Here is a 21482-nt window from a genome sequence, read left to right on the forward strand (position 1 = left end):
GAAACGTTGCCTCTTGCCTCTATGGGACAGGTTGCTAAGGAGAGTTTTACATACCATAGCAACCAGGGAGTGTGTTTAAATGCAAGACTAAAACCTGCTAGGGAGGCTCTGCATAGAAACGTTGCCTCTATGGGACAGGTTGCTAAGGAGAGTTTTACATACCATAGCAACCAGGGAGTGTGTTTAAATGCAAGAGTAAAAGTTGCTAGGGAGGCTCTGTATAGAAATGTCCCTTGCCTCTATGGGACAGGTTGCTAAGGAGAGTTTTACATACCATAGGAACCAGGGAGTGTGTTTAAATACAAGACTAAAACTTGCTAGGGAGGCTCTGTATAGAAACGTCCCTTGCCTCTATGGGACAGGTTGCTAAGGAGAGTTTTACATACCATAGCAACCAGGGAGTGTGTTTAAATACAAGACTAAAACTTGCTAGGGAGGCTCTGTATAGAAATGTTGCTTCTGTGGGACAGGTTGCTAAAAAGAGTTTCACATATCATAGCAACCAGGAAGTGTGTTTAAATACAAGACTAAACGTTGTTAGGGAGGCTCTGCATAGAAACGTTGCTTCTATGAGACAGGTTGCTAAGGACAGTTTTACATATCACAGCAACCAGCAAGACTAAAACCTGCTAGGGAGGATTTGCATAGAAATGTTGCCTCTTGCCTCTATGGGACAGGTTGCTAAGGAGAGTTTTACATACCATAGCAACCAGGGAGTGTGTTTAAATGCAAGACTAAATGTTGCTAGGGAGGCTCTGCATAGAAACGTTGCTTCTTGCCTCTATGGGACAGGTTGCTAAGGAGAGTTTTACATACCATAGCAACCAGGGAGTGTGTTTAAATGCAAGACTAAATGTTGCTAGGGAGGCTCTGCATAGAAACGTTGCTTCTTGCCTCTATGGGACAGGTTGCTAAGGAGAGTTTTACATACCATAGCAACCAGGGAGTGTGTTTAAATGCAAGACTAAATGTTGCTAGGGAGGCTCTGCATAGAAATGTTGCTTCTTGCCTCTATGGGACAGGTTGCTAAGGAGAGTTTTACATACCATAGCAACCAGGGAGTGTGTTTAAATGCAAGACTAAAACTTGGCTAGGGCGGCTCTGCATAGAAACGTTGCCTCTAGCTCTCCAGAATATCTATGGGACAGTTACATTTTAGGGGCAAAGCGCTTTCTGCCAATCCCTTGTTATGGTAAACCCCTAGCAACATTAGACTAGACCATGGCTCATAAAGGACACGTTAACCCTCAAAACAAGTGTATCATCTTTCAGAGCCCTCTTATAAGCATTTTTACAACTTACACAATTGAATTCTAGTTTTCAAGATATTAGCATTTTTAAAAAGGAACACAATTTGAGAAAACAGCACCACCTGCTGGTCATGCCAGGGAATGTCAGGTTACACTGAAACATCATTATTTTATCCTACACGCAGTCAGTGATTACACGGAGCGGAATTTGCACTCTCGGTGCTGCTACAAGTCTCTCATTGGGCCCAGTGCCTCCTGATGGATTGTGAGCGTCTGTATAACTCTATAACTATATAAAATACACTGAAACAGGCCTAAATAAATCACTGTTTCACCTTTGCATTAAGGAGTGCTGCAGTATTGCTTCTTCTATACCAGTGATCCCCAACCAGTGGCTCAGGGGCCACATGTTGCTCCCCAACCCCTTGGATGTTGCTCTCAGTGCCCCCAAACCAGGGAGTTATTTTTGAATTCCTGACTTGGGGGCAAGTTTTGGTTGAATAAAAACAAGATTTCCTACCAAATAAAGCCCCTGTAAGCTGATTGGCTATTAGGGGCCTCTATGCACCCTATCACAGCCCTTATTTGGCTCCTCCATGAACTTTTATGGTGCTTGTGTTGCTCCCCAAGTCTTTTTACATTTGTCTGTGGCTCCCGAGTAAGAAAAATTGACCCCTGTTCTAGTTGAATGTCTCAGCATAAAAGTGCATTTTTATTGATCCTCAGTCTCCATATTTTTGATCAATGATTTTGCAAGGAAGGGAACAGTCTGTGGAACATGTGGATTCAGAATTTCCATGTTCAAGGTCACGTTATAGAACAGCAGTGCCAACCTGGCATAACCGGAATCCTTTACCGTCTCCTCATCCAGCAGAAAAGACCATTGCACTGTATTTTTCATTAGTCACTAAGTAACAAATTACCCACTACTTTATAAGGGCCAGCGGCAGCAGCCACTGTGGGATACCGCTCATGTTACACCAGCTAAATAGCTGCTCTGTAGTCATAAAACAGTACCTGATCCCAACTAAGATATAATTACCCCTTATTGGGGCAGAACAGCCCTATTGGGTTTATTTCATGGTTAAATGATTCCCTTTTCTCTGTAATAATAAAACAGTACCTGTACTTGATCCCAACTAAGATATAATTACCCCTTATTGGGGCAGAACAGCCCTATTGGGTTTATTTCATGGTTAAATGATTCCCTTTTCTCTGTAATAATAAAACAGTACCTGTACTTGATCCCAACTAAGATATAATTACCCCTTATTGGGGCAGAACAGCCCTATTGGGTTTATTTCATGGTTAAATGATTCCCTTTTCTCTGTAATAATAAAACAGTACCTGTACTTGATCCCAACTAAGATATAATTACCCCTTATTGGGGCAGAACAGCCCTATTGGGTTTATTTCATGGCTAAATGATTCCCTTTTCTCTGTAATAATAAAACAGTACCTGTACCTGATCCCAACTAAGATATAATTACCCCTTATTGGGGCAGAACAGCCCTATTGGGTTTATTTCATGGTTAAATGATTCCCTTTTCTCTGTAATAATAAAACAGTACCTGTACTTGATCCCAACTAAGATATAATTACCCCTTATTGGGGCAGAACAGCCCTATTGGGTTTATTTCATGTTTTTTAGTAGACTTGTTATAGTAAGGTTACCCGTTATCCAGAATGCGCGGGACCTGGGGGTTTCCTGATAAGTGTTCTTTCTGTAAATTGGGTCTCCATACCTTATGCGGAAAACCCCAGGTCCCGCACATTCTGGATAACAGGTCCCATACCTGTATACAGAGCAAGAGAACAACTGGTTCCCCCGGGGTATCCCGAAACACACATTGCAAAGTATTCATCACGAGAAACTTTTATTAACAGGCATTTCTCACGGAAAAAAAAAAGGGAGGAAAATAAAAACCTGGAGAGAAAGTAACGTGGAAGCTGGGAGAGTTTTCTCATTGGTTTATTGTGAAGTTAAAAACAGGCAATAAAAAGTAAAAACTCAGCGTACAGTTTCCATGTCTCTGAACAGACAAAAACACATCACGACCCCCCCAGCTGTGAGACGGACCAGCTGACTCCACCGCCCCCCCGAGGCACTGGGGAGGGAGCTGCAGCCTTCACGGGACCCCAGTCGTAGGGGAGGGAGCAGCAGGCAGCATGGGGGGTGATACCAGGGAATGTTCAACTAAAAGCACAGGGACATGGGGAGGTAACCTTTACTTTAAAAAAAAAAAATAACAAAAAAATTTATATATTATATATATTACTCACAGGACGGTTCCAGTGAATAAAACCGTGTGTCTTTGCTGGGGAAAGAAGGTTTGTAAGGGGGTTTCGGGGGGGCGGGTTGCGCTCAGATTAGTCCTAATTCCTACACCTGCTTTGCACTGAACAGGCCTCTGGGGGCTCGCGTTTGGTTTCTTTTTGGAAAAAAGATGACATCCTGGGTAAAGTGGAGGAGAGGGCGGGTCCTAAAAAAAATAAAATGATAAAATAAAAACGACTAGACGACTCTTCAAACAACTTCTCCCCACTGTGAGAACAGCAGCAGCAGAGGAACGCTCTCCATCAGACTGGCAACGGGTCAGGGGACATTCATTGGGCCTGTGGGGGGGGGGAACCAGAACACGGATATTAGAAATAAGCCACTCGTTTAGTGGTACATGCAGTCAGGAGCAGCAGTGCAGAGACATTAAAATGGGTGGTTCATCTTCAGGTTAACTTTTAGTATGTTATATAGAGTGGCCCTTTCTTTGCAACTTTTCAATTGGTCTTCATTTTTAATTTGTTTTTGAATTATTTGCCTCCATCTTCTGACTTTTTCCAGCTTTCAAATGGGGGTCACTGACCCCGACAGCCACAGAACTGCTGCTCTGTGAGGCTCCAGTTCTATTGTTACTGTTTATCTTTCTATTTATGCTGCCTTCTATTCATATTCCCCTGTCTTTCAAACCACTGTCTGGCTGCTAGGTTAAACTAGACCCTAGCAACCAGATAGCGTCTGAAATTCCAAACCGGAGAGCTGCTGAATAAAAAAAGCTGCAAACAATGAAGACCAATTGCAAATTGCCTCAGAATAGCCCCCTCTACATAATACTATCTTTTTATTCAAAGGTGAACAAACCTCTTTAATAGGGGTTTACAGCCCACAAGTCAGAGGCTTGTGGGGGCTATAGGATTATTCAATATACAGCAATATACAGCTTGGAACAATCCAAATATGGCAACAGAATAATGACTGCCACATACAAATGCTATGTAAGTAAGAAGCCATTTCCAAAGAATAAGAGCTGTTATTGAATGCATACCTGTGGCCCCGGCTGTGCCGGTGGGGGCTGTGTGGGGGGAGCTCCCGGTGCCTGTCCGTAATATGCTGCTTGCTGTCGGTAATATTCTGCCCATGCCGCGCTATAGTCTGGCTGTGCTGCAGGTGGAGCCGCTGTTGCTGCTGCTGCCGCCGCCGCCGCCGGTGCTCCTGGAGTTGCTGCTGCTTGAGCGGCTGCTGTAAGGGAGTCCAAAGAGTTAAAATTGGCTGCACAGCCACCAATCAGCATCCTGTTGCTGAAATATTTACTTACAGTTTAAGAGGAAAGTTACTTAATCTCAATTTTTTTTATAATGGACAATTAAAAGTACCGGTTCTCCAGCTGGCACTAACGCAGGACTGCTCCAAGAGCCACAGCTAAAACTACACAGCTGACAGTTGGGTTTGGCACAGCTATCTGACTAATAAACCCACGGACCCCAGCAACCAATGAATTATGAATACGGTGGCCAGGTTGGGGAGCAAATTTAATGGGAACCACCAAACCCCAACCAGTGGTGGCAGTACAGCCCCATAGACTTCTCACGCTAAAGGCCATACACGATACGTTCTGCTCGCTTGGATCTTCTACTGATGGCCAAATGATCAAATTAGAACGATTGGTATAGGTGCCGTAGGTTTGGGGGCGGCATCAATGAACTGATGCAGTCCTCAATTCAATGAAAATCAAACCTGCCCGATTGCAGGCCCATCATTTGTGCCCATACACTAAAGGTCTAAAGGGCCAATATATATGGCCAACTTAAAGGAACATTTCAGCGTAAAAATAAAACAATATTTCCAATATAGTTAGACAAAAAAATGTAATCTATAAAGGCTGGAGTGGGCAGATGTCTAACATAATAACCAGAACTTTACTTCCTCCTTTATAGCTCTCTAACCTCTTAGTCAGTGACGTTAGTGGGGGACTTAACTGTCAGTTTGTGAGCATGCAGGTCAGATTCAAATGCAAACTGACCGTTATGTCCCATGTGGCCTCCACTAAAGTCACTGATTGGCTACCGACTACTAACAGCTTACAGAGTTGTAAAGCAGGAAGTAGAGTTCTGGCTATTATGTTAGACATCTGCCCACTCCAGCCTTTATAGATTACATTATTGCCTAACTATGTTAAAAACATTTATTTTACTCAGTCTATTTTACCCAGTTTCATTTTTACACTGAACTGTTCCTTTAATAAACAGGTTGGTCCAATTTTCAGTCAACGGAAGGCAGCAAGGGTGGGATTAGGGCAACCCACTGGGCCTATTTGATTCAACCAGTCTACAGCCTGAAGAGAACACTGCTGATGCCCCCCCATCACTGTTTAATGTCCATTGCCCCCCAAATGACTGCAGCAGCATCCTATCCTATTCTTCATTTGTGAAGATGAGTGCAATTTGGCAGCAAAGCCCCGGCCTATTGCCCCAATACTTCCCAGCTCACCTTGCTTCTTGTAATATTCCTCCCATGCTTTTGTGTAGTCTGGCTGCCCCGCCGGCTGCGGAGTTTGCTGACCTATTAGGAAAGAGGAGACAATATCAGCATCCAGTCAGGATACATCCTCATAACACAGATGGATTAGCACAACATTAAAGGGGTTGTCCACCTTTGAGTCCGAGTAGGATGTAGAGTGATATTCTGAGACAATTTGCAATTGGTCTTCATTTATTTGTGTATTTTTTGTTATTTCAGTTTTTGTTCAGCAGCTCTCCAGCTTGGAGATTCAGCAGTTATTTGGTTGCTAGGGTTTAAATTACCTTAGCAACCAGGATGAAAGATGGATCTCTATCATCATCATCATCATCATCTATCTCTAGCATCATCATCATCTACCTACCTCCATCATCATCTGCTATCTCCATCATCATCATCATCTATCTCTCTATCATCTATCTAAACAGGAGAGGACTCAAATGGAAAGATAAGGAATATAAAGCAACTATAACAAGACTGGAGCCTCACAGAGCAATAGTTTTTGGCTGCAGGGGTCAGTGACCCCTGTTTGAAAGCTGCTAAGAGAAAAGAAAACTAAAAAAAAAAAAAAAAAAAAAAATGAAGACCAATTGAAAAGTTGCTTAGAATAGGCCTTTCTATAATGTACTAAGAGTACTAAGAGTTTCTTGGCAACAAAAGTCCTTTTTCTATCAGGAAAAAAAAAAAGTTTATTCCATAGACCTATGACAGATTTTTGGCGTTTCTGGCCCTTTATTTGCTGGGCAGAAGCATTTCCGTATAGCTGTAAGGAACTCACCCATTTTCTTGTAATATTCCTCCCAGGCCTTTGTGTAGTCAGGCTGGCTGGCAGGCGGGGGCTGTTGTGGGGGTTCTCCTTGGGGTGGGGGTACAGGAACAGCTGGGGGTTGCCCTGGGACGGGAGCAGGGGGCTGTTGGTAGTAGTGAGAGTAGTAAGCAGCCCATGCAGCGCTGGGGTCCGTGGGAGCAGGTGGTTTTGCTGGAAAGGGAAAGTCAGAAAGTACAATGAAATCCTCAGGCAGGCAATGAGCCTGTAATAAAGGGGTGGGTTCCCCTTTCATTTAACTAAGTATGATACAGAATGAACAAGTCTAAGCTACTTTCCAACTGATCATTATTTCTTATAGTTTTTGATTTGCCTTCTTCAAACTTAGGGGTCACTGACCTCAGCAGCCAAATAACTATTGCTGCAGTTTTATTGTGAATATGTTACTTTATAACTTTCTATTCAGTCCCTCTCCTATTCATATTAACCTCCCATTCAAACTACACTGGTTGCTAAGGTAATTTGGACCCTACCAACCAGATAACCATTATAACTCCAAACTGGAGAGTTGAATAATTAAAAAAACCACAAATTAAAAATGAAGACCAATCGCAAATTGTCTCTGAATATTACTCTTTCCATCATACTAAAAGTTAACTCAAAAGGTGAACAACCCCTTTACGATTCCAATACACACAGAGAATAAACTTACTGGGGTCGTGAGGTGCTGGGGGCTGGCCCCACTGGGGATATGTGCTTCCCCAGCCTTGAGGAGGGTACTGATGAGGTGGAGGAGGAGGAGGGGGTCCTTGGCTGAAAGATAAAAACATCAATGTCAGTCTGTCAACATTAGCAGAACTACAGCTCCCAGAATGACCTTCCTGCACAGTAGGTTGTATGCTAAAGGCATTATGGGTGTCTCATACTTACTGTGGAGGGGCTCCTGGAGGACCGGGCTGGTAGGGGCCTGGGTTATAAGGTCCCATGGGACCCGATGGGCCTGGGCCAGGTGGACCAGGTCCGATTGGACAAAGAGGACCCTGTAAAGAATAAAGTTCTCTTTAAGTATAGTAGCAGTGCACACATTTTGTCCATTATATATAAATAACTTCAAAGATCTGCCCTAAATTCAAAGCCATTTACACAGAGCTCCCCAGCCTCACAATAAAGTAGAAGTCCAACCCCCTCTTGTTTAGTCGGCTGCACCGGTACCACCCATTACCTCAATCTTTTCAACCGCTCTTTATGGTTTAAACCACATGTAGATAAGGCTAGGAGTACTAGCAACCCGAAACCAGCATGATATTAACTGCTTGTGTTTCTAATTATACCCTCATCTCATTCAAATATCCAGATGCCAGGGCCAGCGAGCCGAGCAAGCAGTTGAAGATTTAATGCTCGGAACGCACAGAACCGACACCCAAAACACAGGCAACTGAAAGAACAGCTTGGAAGGGAATTACAGTGGTTCTTATTACCTCAATCTTCTCCTCAATCAGCTGCTTGGCGTGGTCGATCTGCTGGGGGTTGCCTCTAATAGTAAACATCTTGAAATTGGGGTCCCCGTTGGGCGGCGGCTGCCTGGAGATCTCCACAAATGCTCCAGTCTGCTGATTAATTGCCTTCACATTTTCCCCACCTTTTCAATAGAAGAGAAGTTAATTGGCTGACCCTTCTTCTTGCTCATCCCCAGATATCCATTAGTTCTTGGCTGATAAAAAGGGGCTTACCTCTTCCAATCACCAGTCCACACTTGTGAGTGGGTATAGAGAACGTCATTTCACCACCAGGAGGACCCCAAGGACCCTGCCCCCGACCCCTTCCTCTGCCACCAGGAGGCATTCCTGGACCTGGAGGACCCGGGGGCCCAGTCTGAAGATAACGAAATACAAATTTTAAAAACCACCAATGGCCTACCCCGAGTCCCAATGCCAGTTATTGTTCTAAACAAACAGAACTACATGAAACCTTGTGCTGCTCACCTTTAAACTCTGAAGGAGATCGCTAATAATCCTTGCTGCGTGCTCGCACCTATCTGGGGGCCCCATGATGTGAGCGATTTTGTCAGGACCTGTCCCATCATCTGCAGATGGAAGAAGTAATTCAGTACAAAACTCTGCACAGCAGTTCATGTAAGGGAGGAACCAAGAGAAATAAACCCCCCCCCCCCCCCCCCCTGCAATTTTATCAGCTCTGTATCGTTCTTTTTACCTTGTTTGAACTGTATCCTGACACCGGCATCATTCTGGATCTTCTTAATCATATCCCCATTGCGTCCTATAACAACCCCCACGGAGTGTCGGGGGACAGGTACCTGCAGGCACGAGAAACACAGTGGATAGTAAAGGATCAGTATTGCCATAAAGTGAATAGATTTCGAAGTTTATATCAGTTCAATCAACCTTATGTCATATAAGGTCTATAGTTCTGTTTACAGGGGTTTTGCACGATTTAGTATGTTATAGAATGCACAATTCTAGGCAACTTTTCAATTGGTCTTCATTATTTCTTATAGTTTAATTATTTGCCTTCTTACAACTTTTTAAAAGCAGGTCACTGCCCCCATCAGACAAAAAATGATTGCTCTGCGAGGCAATAGTTCCATGGTTACTTTTTGTAACTTTCTTTTCTATTCAGCACCTCTCCTATTCATATACCAATCTCATCCAAACCACTCCCTGGTTGACAAGGTAATTTGGACCCTAGCAACCAAATAACTGCTGAAACTCCAAACTGGAGACTTCCTACACTGAAAATGAAATAACTACAAAAAAAAAATAAAATAAAAATAACGAAGACCAATTGCAAACTGTCTCAAAATATTACCCTCTACATCAGTAATCCCCAACCAGTGGCTCAGGGGCTCATCAACACCTTCGATGTTGCTCCCAGGGGCCTCAAAGCAGGGGATTATTTTTGTTTCTGGCTTGGAGGCAAGTTTGATAGTACACTTGGCCTAGAGTGTACTGTAGGCTGCCAGTCCACATAGGGGCTACCAAATAGTCAATCACAGCCCTTATTTGGTACACCCAGGAACTTTTCTCATACTTGTGTTGCTCTCCATCTTTTTTTTTTATATTTGAATGTAGCTTACAGGTCATATCATACTAAAAGTTAACTTAAACTGAACAACCCCTTTAAGAGTCTAATTGTTTCATCTCTGGTTTGTCTTTGCTCCTTGAACATCCTAATAACCCCCCCCCCCCCCCATGTGCGCCCTACCCTGGCCATTACACAGTGCAAGGAGTAACATAGTAAGTTAGGTTGAAATAACATGTCCATCACGTTCAACCATAATGCCTATATATAACCTGCCTAACTGCTAGTTGACCCAGAGGAAGGCGAAAACCCATCTGAAGCCTCTCTAATTTGCCGCAGAGGGGGAAAAATTCCTTCCTGACCCCAAGATGGCAATCGGACCAGTCCCTAGGGCAACTTGTACAGAGAGCCATCTCCCCTACCCCTGTATTCCCTCACTTGTACTGAGAGCTATCCCCCCCTACCCCTGTATTCCCTCACTTGTACTGAGAGCTATCCCCCCTACCCCTGTATTCCCTCACTTGTACTGAGAGCTATCCCCCCTACCCCTGTATTCCCTCACTTGTACTGAGAGCTATCCCCCATACCCCTGTATTCCCTCACTTGTACTGAGAGCTATCCCCCTACCCCTGTATTCCCTCACTTGTACTGAGAGCTATCCCCCCTACCCCTGTATTCCCTCACTTGTACTGAGAGCCATCTCCCCTACCCCTGTATTCCCTCACTTGTACTGAGAGCTATCCCCCCTACCCCTGTATTCCCTCACTTGTACTGAGAGCTATCCCCCCTACCCCTGTATTCCCTCACTTGTACTGAGAGCCATCTCCCCTACCCCTGTATTCCCTCACTTGCTAAAAAGCCATCCAGCCCCTTTTTGTATCTATCTAATGTATCATATCCATTAAATCTTCCACTTACATCAATACCACCTCCTCCTCCTCCTCCTCCACCTCGTGAACCATACTCATTTCTGTCAAAGTTGGCCTGGTCCCTTTCCCGCAGAAGATCCATCACCATTTCACAGGCTTGCTGTTGCAACACAAAACACAGAAGGTTAACGTGAGTTTAATCAATATGCCAAGTGCAAGATATAACATTAGGGAAAATATAAAACATTATCTATTACTATCTTATAGGAGCACTTCCGTCTATGCAGACACATTCAACTCTTACAATATGATTAACACAGGAGATACAGAACTGGTTTTGAAGTAGCCTGCCCCCAAGTGGTGGAAGCTAAAAGTGCCCTAAAGAGACATTGCAGCTTTTATTGCCCTCAACCTGAAAGGTTTATTGTTAGTGTATTTCATTTATTGTCCAGATCCCTGTTTAACAGCCATGGTGCAGAAATGATGTTATTTAGAAAACACACATCGTGGGAAATATTGGCTGGCAAGGACATAGAACATGCAATTAAAACTTAATTACCTGCACTTTGAACGGTTCTCCCACTATACGCAGAGGCTTATCCATGTTGGTATTTTGGGACCCGTCCTGTATCAGAATCATCTTGACACCAGCTCGTTCCTGGGAAGAGAAGGCAAGGAATATAGATGCCACTGCTATAATACTGATTTTAATTCTGCAATACTGGACTTTGCACTGGGCATAATACAAACCATGACAAGAGAACAAAACATGAGGCAAGAGGGACAGGACACCAGAGCTTACACTATACTGCAGGACACACTACGCTTGCATGGATTATTTTTATTTCTAAATGACACTGTTACACAGCAAGTAATTCCCTCTGCCATTTAAACTTTTATTCTTGAACCAACAAATGTATTTGTAGCTGTAATATTGGTGTGTAGGTGCCATCTCAGTGCATTGTGCCTGAGTCTGAGCTTTCAGCCAGCGCTACACATTAGAACTGCTTTCAGCTAACCTATTGTTTCTCCTACTCCCATGTAACTGGAGGAGTCCCAAGCCGGACTTGGATTTCTTACTATTGAGTGCTATACTGATACCTACTGGGAGCTGCTATCTTGCTCCCTTCCCATTGTTCTGCTGATCGGCTGCTGGGGGGGAGGGGGGATATCACTCCAACTTGCAGCACAGCAGTAAAGTGTGCTTGAGTCTGAGCTTTCAGCCAGCGCTACACATTAGAACTGCTTTCAGCTAACCTATTGTTTCTCCTACTCCCATGTAACTGGAGGAGTCCCAAGCCGGACTTGGATTTCTTACTATTGAGTGCTATACTGATACCTACTGGGAGCTGCTATCTTGCTCCCTTCCCATTGTTCTGCTGATCGGCTGCTGGGGGGGGGGGGGGGGGGGAGGATATCACTCCAACCTGCAGCGCAGCAGTAAAGTGAGACTGAAATTTATCAAAGCACAGGTCACATGGCTGTGGCACCCTGGGAAATGAATATGGCTAGCCCCATGTGAAATTTCGAAATAAAAAAAAAAAAAACGGACAACACGATTTTCCATGACAATATTCCTTTAAAATATACCCCAAGAATTAAGTTCTATTAAGTTCTAAAATTCTTTCAACTCACCTGTAACTGCTTTATGGTTTCTCCACCTTTGCCAATAATCAGTCCGGCTTTACCAGCAGGGATCATAATTTCCTGTAAGGATCCATTCTGCCCATTGGAGTTGTCATGGAATTGGCTAGGGGGACCACCTCGACCTCTTGCAACAATGTCATCAAGCAACATCTTAGCTTTCCTAGACGCAAAAGGAGCGCTAGTCAGACATTTAACAGAAGACACGTGGGTAGGTGTGGCAGAGGTGTACACTTGTGTTGGCCCAAAGATACACAAAGTCTACTCACTGCACAGAATCAGGGCTTCCAGTCAGGGAAACTACCCTCTCAGGCATCCCGCCGCTGTCTGAAAATCAAAAGGAAGAAAACTTTAGGTTTTTGCTTCTTTCCAAACAAAAGTCAATCTTTAGGACAACCTGCCGACATAGGCAGCACCTCCCAAAACAGACACTTTTACACCATTAAAAGGGGTGGTTCACCTTTAGGTTAACTTTTAATATGGTATAGAATGGCCTATTCTTAGCAACTTACCAAATGGTCTTTTTTTTTTTTTATAGACTTATGACCTATTTGCTTCTCTCTTCTGACACTTTCTAGCTTTCAAATAACTCTTGCTCTGTGAGGCTAGTTTTATTGTTATCGTTACTTTTTATTACTTATTAGTCTATTTAGACCCTCCTCTATTCATATCCCCGTCTACTTTTCAAATCACTGCCAGGTTGCTAGGTTAAACTGGACCCTAGCAACCAGATAACGTCTGAAATTCCAAAAGGGAGAGTTGCTGAACAAAATGCTAAATAGTTCAAAATCCGCAAATAAAAATAGAAGGACCAACTGCAAAATTTTCTACATCATACTGAAAGTTAATTCAAAGGTGACCATCCCCTTTTACTGTGCAACGTGGTACAGCACAAGCGCTCACCTGGTGATATCTGTACTTTGCACCCAGACTCCTGCTGAATCTTATTGATCTGTTCTCCTCCACGACCAATGACTGCAATGGAAGGGAACGTTTACCAAAAATGCCACCTAATAAGCCCACAGTGTGCAGTAAGTAGCAAGTATATACTCACTGAGTCCCACCATGCCATCTGGAACACGATACTCTTCTGTCATGGAAGACGACCTGGGAATGGCACATCAGTGGGATTAAAGCAAGTTGACTAAAAGGTGATTCAAGCAGGATACATAACAATGGATAAGAGCTATTTATTTGCTGTGGGGTTAAGTGCTTACCTTGGAGGATGAACTGGAGCAAGCGGAGGGGGAATGGCTAGGAGAGGAGGAAACATATGGGTCACAATATTATCACCTTGAAGGATTGGAAAAATCTGTTATCTAGCCTTATTTATAAGCATTCAGCTTCAACATTATTCATATGGGAGAGCTACAATATTACTCATCTTCTATATAAAAAAAAAAGTTATATATTAAAGGAGAACTAAAGAAACAGGCTGGTTTTCTGTACCAGCCCAAATCTAATTAAGATTCACATTACACAGCAGCTCACATATTAGCACATTCTGCACCAGCACTGAATAATCAACCCTGAACCATCAGCTTTACAACCATTCTATTGTCTGTTGGTGATTTCCCACAATCCCTAAACTAGTCTTCTCAACTGCAGCCCAGAGCACACTGAGCATGTGCAGTGCCGCCGACACAAAAGATGGTCTAACAAAACCCAAGATGGGGAGTGACTGAACAGCACTGAATGTATGGATCATTACGGTTATAGGGCTGCCGTCCCTGTAGACTGGTTACTAAATAAAAGATTTACTAGCCACGGGCTTTACTTCTCCTTTCTAGCTAATATTATTTAAAAGTACAAAAAGGATTGTTCAGTGCACATTATCCAAATCACGCCTGTCAAGCTGAGGCCAGAAGATTTACCAAGATGCCCATGAACTACCAAGACGTCATTTGCCAGGGGCCACCAAGCGAGCGGATCTTCTCCCGATATCCCCTTCTCCCTTTTAGAATGTAAGCTCTTGTGAACAGGGCCCTCCCCCTAGTGTCTCCAATCCTCATCCAAATGTAACTGTAAACCGTTTTTTTGTGAATCGTCTATATGTACATGTTAACTGTTTTGGCTTTTCTACCCCTTTATTCTGTAAAGCTCTGCGTGAATTGATGGCGCTATATAAATAATATGATGCTAATTTGGTCGTTTGGCCCTGGGGCCCGGAGGGTATAGGTGCCGTCTGTTCAGGGACCGCATCAATGAGCCAATGCGCTCCCTGATCCAGGCCGGCCCATGGTCAGTGCCTATATACAGGCCAATAAGCTGCTGAATCGGTCTAACGGACAGATATCCGCAGCTAGAATCGGCCCGTGTACGGCCACCTTTACAACATAGTCTTATTTTTTTGGGGGGGCGGTGGGCAAGACTAGAAAATCCCATAGATGACCCACAAAAAGAAAAAATTCTGCCCAGCGCCGTTATTCAACTTTTGTGCTAACACGCATAACAACAAAACACTAAGAAAAATGTTAACCTTGATAGACGTTTGTCTTTTTCCACATCAACTATGCAAAAAATATATTTTTTAAATAAAAGAACTAGCAGTACATACAGCAGAACCCCCACCCCAGTAAAACCCCAATTTTACACTTTCCTGGAATAAAACACATCTTTTCCCAGATCCATACAAGAAAACTCCATTTTTTCTTTCTTGGATTTTTTGGGTTTTCCAGGTGTCAAACACAGTAAAAGCCTGATTTTCAATGGGCCCTGCTAAGCAAAGGCAGAGTAATAGCTTGCACACCTTAACCCACAGGGACTACCACTTCTTTAAAAAGTTCTGTTAATATTGTGACAAAAAGGGTTGCCTCAGTGGGAATTGTCTGCTTGATGGCAGATATATAGCACCCAGGCCGAGGTACTGGCTCCTAGTACTACTGGCCGCTAGTTTTTGTTGCAAACCAGAGTGGCCTTTATTAATACCCTAGTAAGCTTTGGCTACTTACGTTCAGGTTGGGTTGCCAGTTTCTTACACTCTGGCTGGTCTGGAGAAGGAAACCCAAACACATCTAGAATACATAAGTACAATATGAAGCCAAAGACAAGACACCTTCATTTACGGATTAAAGGGGTGAATGTGACAGTGCAGTGACCCACATTAAAGGGGATGTTCACCTTTTCCATTAACTTTTAGTATGATGTAAAGTCATATTCTGAGACAAATTGCAATTGGTCTTATTGTGTTTAGTTTTTTTTTATCATTTCAACTTTTTGTTCAACAACTCTCCAGTTTAGAATTTCTGCAGTTATCTGGTTGCTAGGGTTCCAGTAACCTTAGCAACCAGGGAATGGTTGGAACGAGAGACAGGAATATGAATAGATGGGGGCCTGAATAGCATGATAAGTAATGAAAAGCAACAACAGCAATAATATTGTAGCCGCACAGAGCAAAAGTCTTATGGCTGCTGGGGTCAGTGACCCCCATTTGAAAGCTGAAACAGTCAGGAGGCGGCAAACAAATTATAATAAATAATGATGACCAATGGAAAAGTTGTTTAGAACTGACCATTCTATAACATATTAAAAGTTAAAGGTGAACCACCCCTTTATCCAGATATTTGATTCCATGCTTGTTGCTGTGGGTAATGCACAGCAGTAATGGCAGGGCCACTCTGGAACACTGCATGGTGAGCCACTTGGGCAGCAGCATGGGGGGGGGGGGGGGGACTGCACGTGATCTAGCTGCACCACGCAATGTTACATGCGACCACGGTATTGCAAATTCTCATAAGCGCAACTTACCTCCATCCTCTAACTGCCTTTTCTGCCCTCCAAAGTTGAACTCTGGGGTGTTGTTAACTCCGCCGGTGGCTTCGCCTCCTATCTTCGCGGCAATCTGTAGGAAGGAACGAGACCGATATCAAATGGCTGCTGATCAATTACATAAGTGTCTGGCACAAACTCCTACATACACCCATACAAACATCCTGCCGTCTCTTCACAGCAAGTAAATGGCAAAAACTGGCAGTTCATAGGCTACACAGTGATTAGGGGCTACGGCTTAAAGGAACAGTTCAGTGTCAAAATGAAACTGCGTAAAATAGACTGTGCAAAATAAAAAATATTTGTAATATAGTTAGGCAATAATGTAATCTATAAAGGCTGGAGTGGGCAGATGTCTAACATAATAGCCAGAACACTACTTCCTCCTTTACTGCTCTCTAAACTGTTAGAGCAGTCATTAACCAATCAGTGCCTTGAGGGGAGGCCACATGGGACATAACTGCTCAGTTTGCATTTGAATCTGACCTGCACCCTCACAAACTGAAGTTATGACCCATGTGCCCCCCCCCTAAAGTCTGCCCCTAAACACTGCACGTGCTCAGTGTGCACGGGGCAGTCGGAAGGTCAGCTCAGGGGGGGGTCACTGCAAAAGTAGAAAATAAGGTTTGTCTATCATAGAAAATGATTATTCAATTCTGGTGCCAATTGGCCCGGTTTCTGCCAAGTAATAATATGAATGACTAATCAGCCTTGTATTGTGACTTAGGCTCCATATATACACACACACAGTGTATTGTGACTTAGGCTCCATATATACACACACACAGTGTATTGTGACTTAGGCTCCATATATACACACACACAGTGTATTGTGACTTAGGCTCCATATATACACACACACACACAGTGTATTGTGACTTAGGCTCCATATATACACACACACACACAGTGTATTGTGACTTAGGCTCCATATATACACACACACACACACACACACAGTGTATTGTGACTTAGGCTCCATATATACACACACACACACACACAGTGTATTGTGACTTAGGCTCCATATATACACACACAGTGTATTGTGAGTTCCTAAGCCCAGGTAAGCAACAGTAGCACAGAGACTGTGCAGTGAATCAGCAGGGGAATTTACTTTTAGTATGATATAGAGACAAATTGCAATTGGTCTTCATTATTTTTGGTTTTTGAATTATTTAGCTTTTTGTTCGGCAGCTCTCCAGTTTGGAATTTCAGCGGCTATCCAGTTGCTAAGTTCCAATTTAACTTAGCAACCAGGCGGTGGTTTGAAAGAAAGACAAGAACAGAATAAATGAATAGAGGAGGGCCTAAATAGAAAGATAAGAGATAGAGAATACAAAATAAAAATACAATGGTGGTTTCCAAAGCAATTACGGCACACCAAAATATAATATTCAACATTTCTCCCCTAAATCCTTGTTACGCTTTAAGGTGCCCATACACCTTCAGATTCGCTCGCTTGGCAATGTCGCCAAGCGATATCGGGAGAATCCAGGCTAATTCGATTAAATTATAATGACAGGTATAGGCAGAGCCGACGCGGCCCCAGATCCGACTAGATTTTTTAACCTGCTCAATGGTTTTTTGGCCGATTTCAGTGCCCATACACGGGCCGAATCTAAGGGACCTATATCGGCAGCTAGAATTGGCCCGTGTATGGCCACCCTTAGTTACCCTTTAAGCAGAGGGTTGCCTGCCACTACAATACCTGCTTTAGGCAACACTTTCCCCATGGATCATTGAGAAGGGATAACAGGCACTTGGGGGTGGGGAGGCTCTAACCACAGCTGCTTACAATAGTAGTCAACTTGCCCCAGGTGCCATTAGCCAAAAAGGCAATCTTAGTTTTATTGTGCTCTAGACAGAGCTAGTGTGTGCAGCTAGCCCTCAGGCTGATTTGTGAATCCTTCGCTTTCTATTTAGTCTTTAAAATGTCATTTAGTATGCCTTGTGGTTGCTATGTCCACTGACCTCAGCAACCATAAAGCAGATTGACGGTCAGGTTATTCTTCATCTCAATCTCTCCCAGCAGGCACCTGTTATTTTCTATTAGGAGCCAGTGGGCTGTTTAAAACACCAAAATGGAGAGCTGAAAATAAGTGAAATCAAATGAAAATGACTAAAAAGTCTGATGTATGTGATCCATGCGTTTCCTTTAGTCGCAGCAGGGCAAAGTACGACCAATATAAAAACATAGAAACAATGAAAACCCTCAATGCGTTGTAAAAGCCTAGTGGGTTGTTCCCCTTGGAATTTACAATGTAGTAGACAGTAGTCTGACAATTTGCAATTGGTCTTCAGTTTTTTGTTTTTTTTTAATTATCCCACTTTTTGATCAGTAGCTCTCCCGTTTGGAATTTCAGCAGCTATCTGGTTGCTAGGGTCCAAATTACCTTAGCGACCAGGGAGTGGTTTTAACGAGAGACTAATATGACTAGGAGAGGAATACAAAAATAAGTAATAAAAAGTAACAATAATAAAGCTGTTGGGGGGGGGTCAGTGATCTCCATTTGAAAGCTGGAAAGAGGCAGAAGGCAAATAATTCAAAAACTAAAAAAAAAATAATGAAGACCAACTGAAAAGCTGCTTAACACTGACTGCTTAACATTCACTGATATTACTGGTAGTTCCCCTTGGCTTGAAAAACAGAACTCGCCCAGAATAGTTCCACCATTGTCTCACTTGTGTTCTAGAACTGCGCTGCCTCCTCTCTCCTGGGACAGCACCCAATGCCGGTAACCCAAGCTGCTATTATTCCTACCCCATCTGTCCCGCCTTAGCCAAGGCCTGATAACCCAGCATGCAATGCTGTTAGTAGGGGGTCTGTGCTTAAGATTGGCTATCTGGGATAGAATAGAGCTGCTAACCAGCAAGGGGGAACCAGCCTATTCTTAGCAAGTGGTCTTCATTTCTTATAGTTTTTGAGTTATTTGTTGTCTCATTCTATTTCCAGCTTCCAAATGGGGGTCACTGACCCCAGCAGCTAAAAAAACTATTGCTCTGTTTTATTGTTAGTTATTTTTTATTAGTTATCCTTCTCTTTTAGCCATTCACTATTCTTATTTCTGTCTCTCTTTCAAACCACTGTCTGGTTGCTAGGTTAAATTAGGACACTAGCAACCAAATAGCTGCTAAAAGTTCCAAACTGGAGAGCTAGAAGCTAAATAATGAAAAAACTGCAAATAAAAAATGACGACCAATTGCAATTTGTGTCAGAATAGCACTCTCTATAGCCTACTAAAAGTTAATCGGAAGGTGAACAACCCCCTTAATATACGGTCTAACTCAAGGAAATATGAAACTTTCTAAATGTAATCAATAAAAAAATTCAGCAGTTTGTATAACATTCAAGTTCTTCGCTGTTCCCCTCTGCGCAGCCGCTCTCTCGTCATGCAGAAGTCAGGGTCTGATTTTGATTGACAGATTGGGCTAGTACGTCTCTTGCTTCTTTTCTTCTTTCATTTTTAATTGGATTATATTTAGAAAGTTTCTTATTTCATATTAGTTTCATTTTATTTAATAGTTCCCTTTTGTGCAAATTCCCTAATTCTTAATATCCTTGTTTGTAATCAACAGGGAAAGAAACTGCCAAAAAGCAAGGATGTGCTTATAAACTAACTCCCCCTATCCAACCCCCCCACAATGAGCACAGCCATATCAGCCCTTTCTGCCAGACTGTCCAAAGCCACTGACCCAAAAGCCCATACAGTATACAGGCCACTGACCCCCTACCCATTGCCCACTGTACCCCTACTCAAGCCCCATACAGTATACAAGCCATTGCCCCCCTTCCCACACAGTATACAAGCCATTGCCCCCACCCAAGCCCCATACAGTATAAAGCCCATTGTACCCAACTCAAGCACCCTGTAGTATAAAAGCCCCTGGCCCCCCTACAAGCCCCTGCCCCCCCCCTACCCCATACAAGCCACTGCCCCCCCTACCCCATACAAGCCACTGCCCCCCCCCCTACCCCATACAAGCCCCTGGCCCCCCCTACCCCATACAAGCCCCTGGCCCCCCCCTACCCCATACAAGCCCCTGGCCCCCCCCTACAAGCCCCTGGCCCCCCCCTACAAGCCCCTGGCCCCCCCCTACAAGCCCCTGGGCCCCCCCCCTACAAGCCCCTGCCCCCCCCCTACAAGCCCCTGCCCCCCCCCTACAAGCCCCTGGCCCCCCCATACAAGCCCCTGGCCCCCCCTACAAGCCCCTGGCCCCCCTACCCCATACAAGCCCCTGGCCCCCCCTACCCCATACAAGCCACTGCCCCCCCTACCCCATACAAGCCCCTGGCCCCCCCTACCCCATACAAGCCCCTGGCCCCCCCTACCCCATACAAGCCCCTGGCCCCCCTACCCCATACAAGCCCCTGGCCCCCCTACCCCATACAAGCCCCTGGCCCCCCCTACCCCATACAAGCCACTGGCCCCCCCTACCCCATACAAGCCCCTGGCCCCCCCTACCCCATACAAGCCCTGGCCCCCCCTACCCCATACAAGCCCCTGGCCCCCCCTACCCCATACAAGCCCCTGCCCCCCCTACCCCATACAAGCCCCTGCCCCCCCTACCCCATACAAGCCCCTGGCCCCCCCCTACCCCATACAAGCCCCTGCCCCCCTACCCCATACAAGCCCCTGGCCCCCCCTACCCCATACAAGCCCCTGGCCCCCCCTACCCCATACAAGCCCCCGGCCCCCCTACACAAACCCCCCTCACGGTACCAAGCAATAAGCCCAAACACACCACAAACCTAATCAGCCCCTAGTTCCCCGGTTATAAAGGGAACTACAACCCCCAGCAGCCCCCGCTCGCCTGAGCTTCCCTTTGGCTCCGGGCACCATTATCTCAGAAGCAGATAAAGGGCCTCCCCATTCCCGGCAGCACAGCGGGCCTGAGGCGCCAAACACAAGCCCCAGCACTGTGCCGGGACCATAAGGAAGCGCAGCACACCCGGCCCGGCCGCCACACGCTTCCATGGCTTCCCGCTCCCCATTCCAGCCGCCCCTCTATCTCCCCATTCCGGCGGCCTTACCTGGCGGGCCCTCTGCACAGCATCGGCAAACGCATCCTTGCGGTTCCCGGTCTGGGCTCCGGGATACTCTGACATGGCGGCAGGGGCTCTCCGCGGGCTGAAGGCGCGAACAAGGCCGCGACACGCACAGCACCCTGGGAAGAGATGGGGGAGAACGAAGAGCGCTGAGCGACAGGGGTAAAAACCAACCACGGCTCCGAGACGTTTTGCAGCCAACCAACTGCAGAGCTGGGGCGGTGCTTGTAAAAATCTGACTGACACCCACTAGAGGCCTATAACAAGAGGAAACGCTGCGTCGTAGGGAACAAAGACAAGAGGG

At 44.8% G+C, this 21482-nt stretch overlaps 1 protein-coding gene across 5 annotated transcripts; it reads right to left on the reverse strand.

Moving 5' to 3' along the window:
• Positions 1-3189: 3189 nt before the first annotated feature.
• khsrp (KH-type splicing regulatory protein) lies at positions 3190-21482 on the reverse strand. 5 transcript variants are annotated; one of them, XM_012953522.3, is made up of 20 exons: positions 21164-21480; positions 16108-16201; positions 15312-15374; positions 13578-13614; positions 13415-13467; positions 13264-13335; positions 12630-12687; positions 12352-12523; positions 11276-11374; positions 10766-10876; positions 9020-9122; positions 8791-8891; positions 8539-8680; positions 8287-8447; positions 7739-7848; positions 7521-7621; positions 6821-7021; positions 6013-6084; positions 4571-4761; positions 3190-3866 (listed from the first exon to the last, which is right to left on the reverse strand). In XM_012953522.3, exons 1-20 carry the CDS (start codon positions 21236-21238, stop codon positions 3858-3860), a joined length of 2025 nt encoding a protein of 674 aa, XP_012808976.1. In that variant the 5' UTR covers positions 21239-21480; the 3' UTR covers positions 3190-3857.

This window comes from Xenopus tropicalis, chromosome 3, assembly GCF_000004195.4.
Source record: "Xenopus tropicalis strain Nigerian chromosome 3, UCB_Xtro_10.0, whole genome shotgun sequence".
NCBI classification, from domain to species: Eukaryota; Metazoa; Chordata; class Amphibia; order Anura; family Pipidae; genus Xenopus; species Xenopus tropicalis.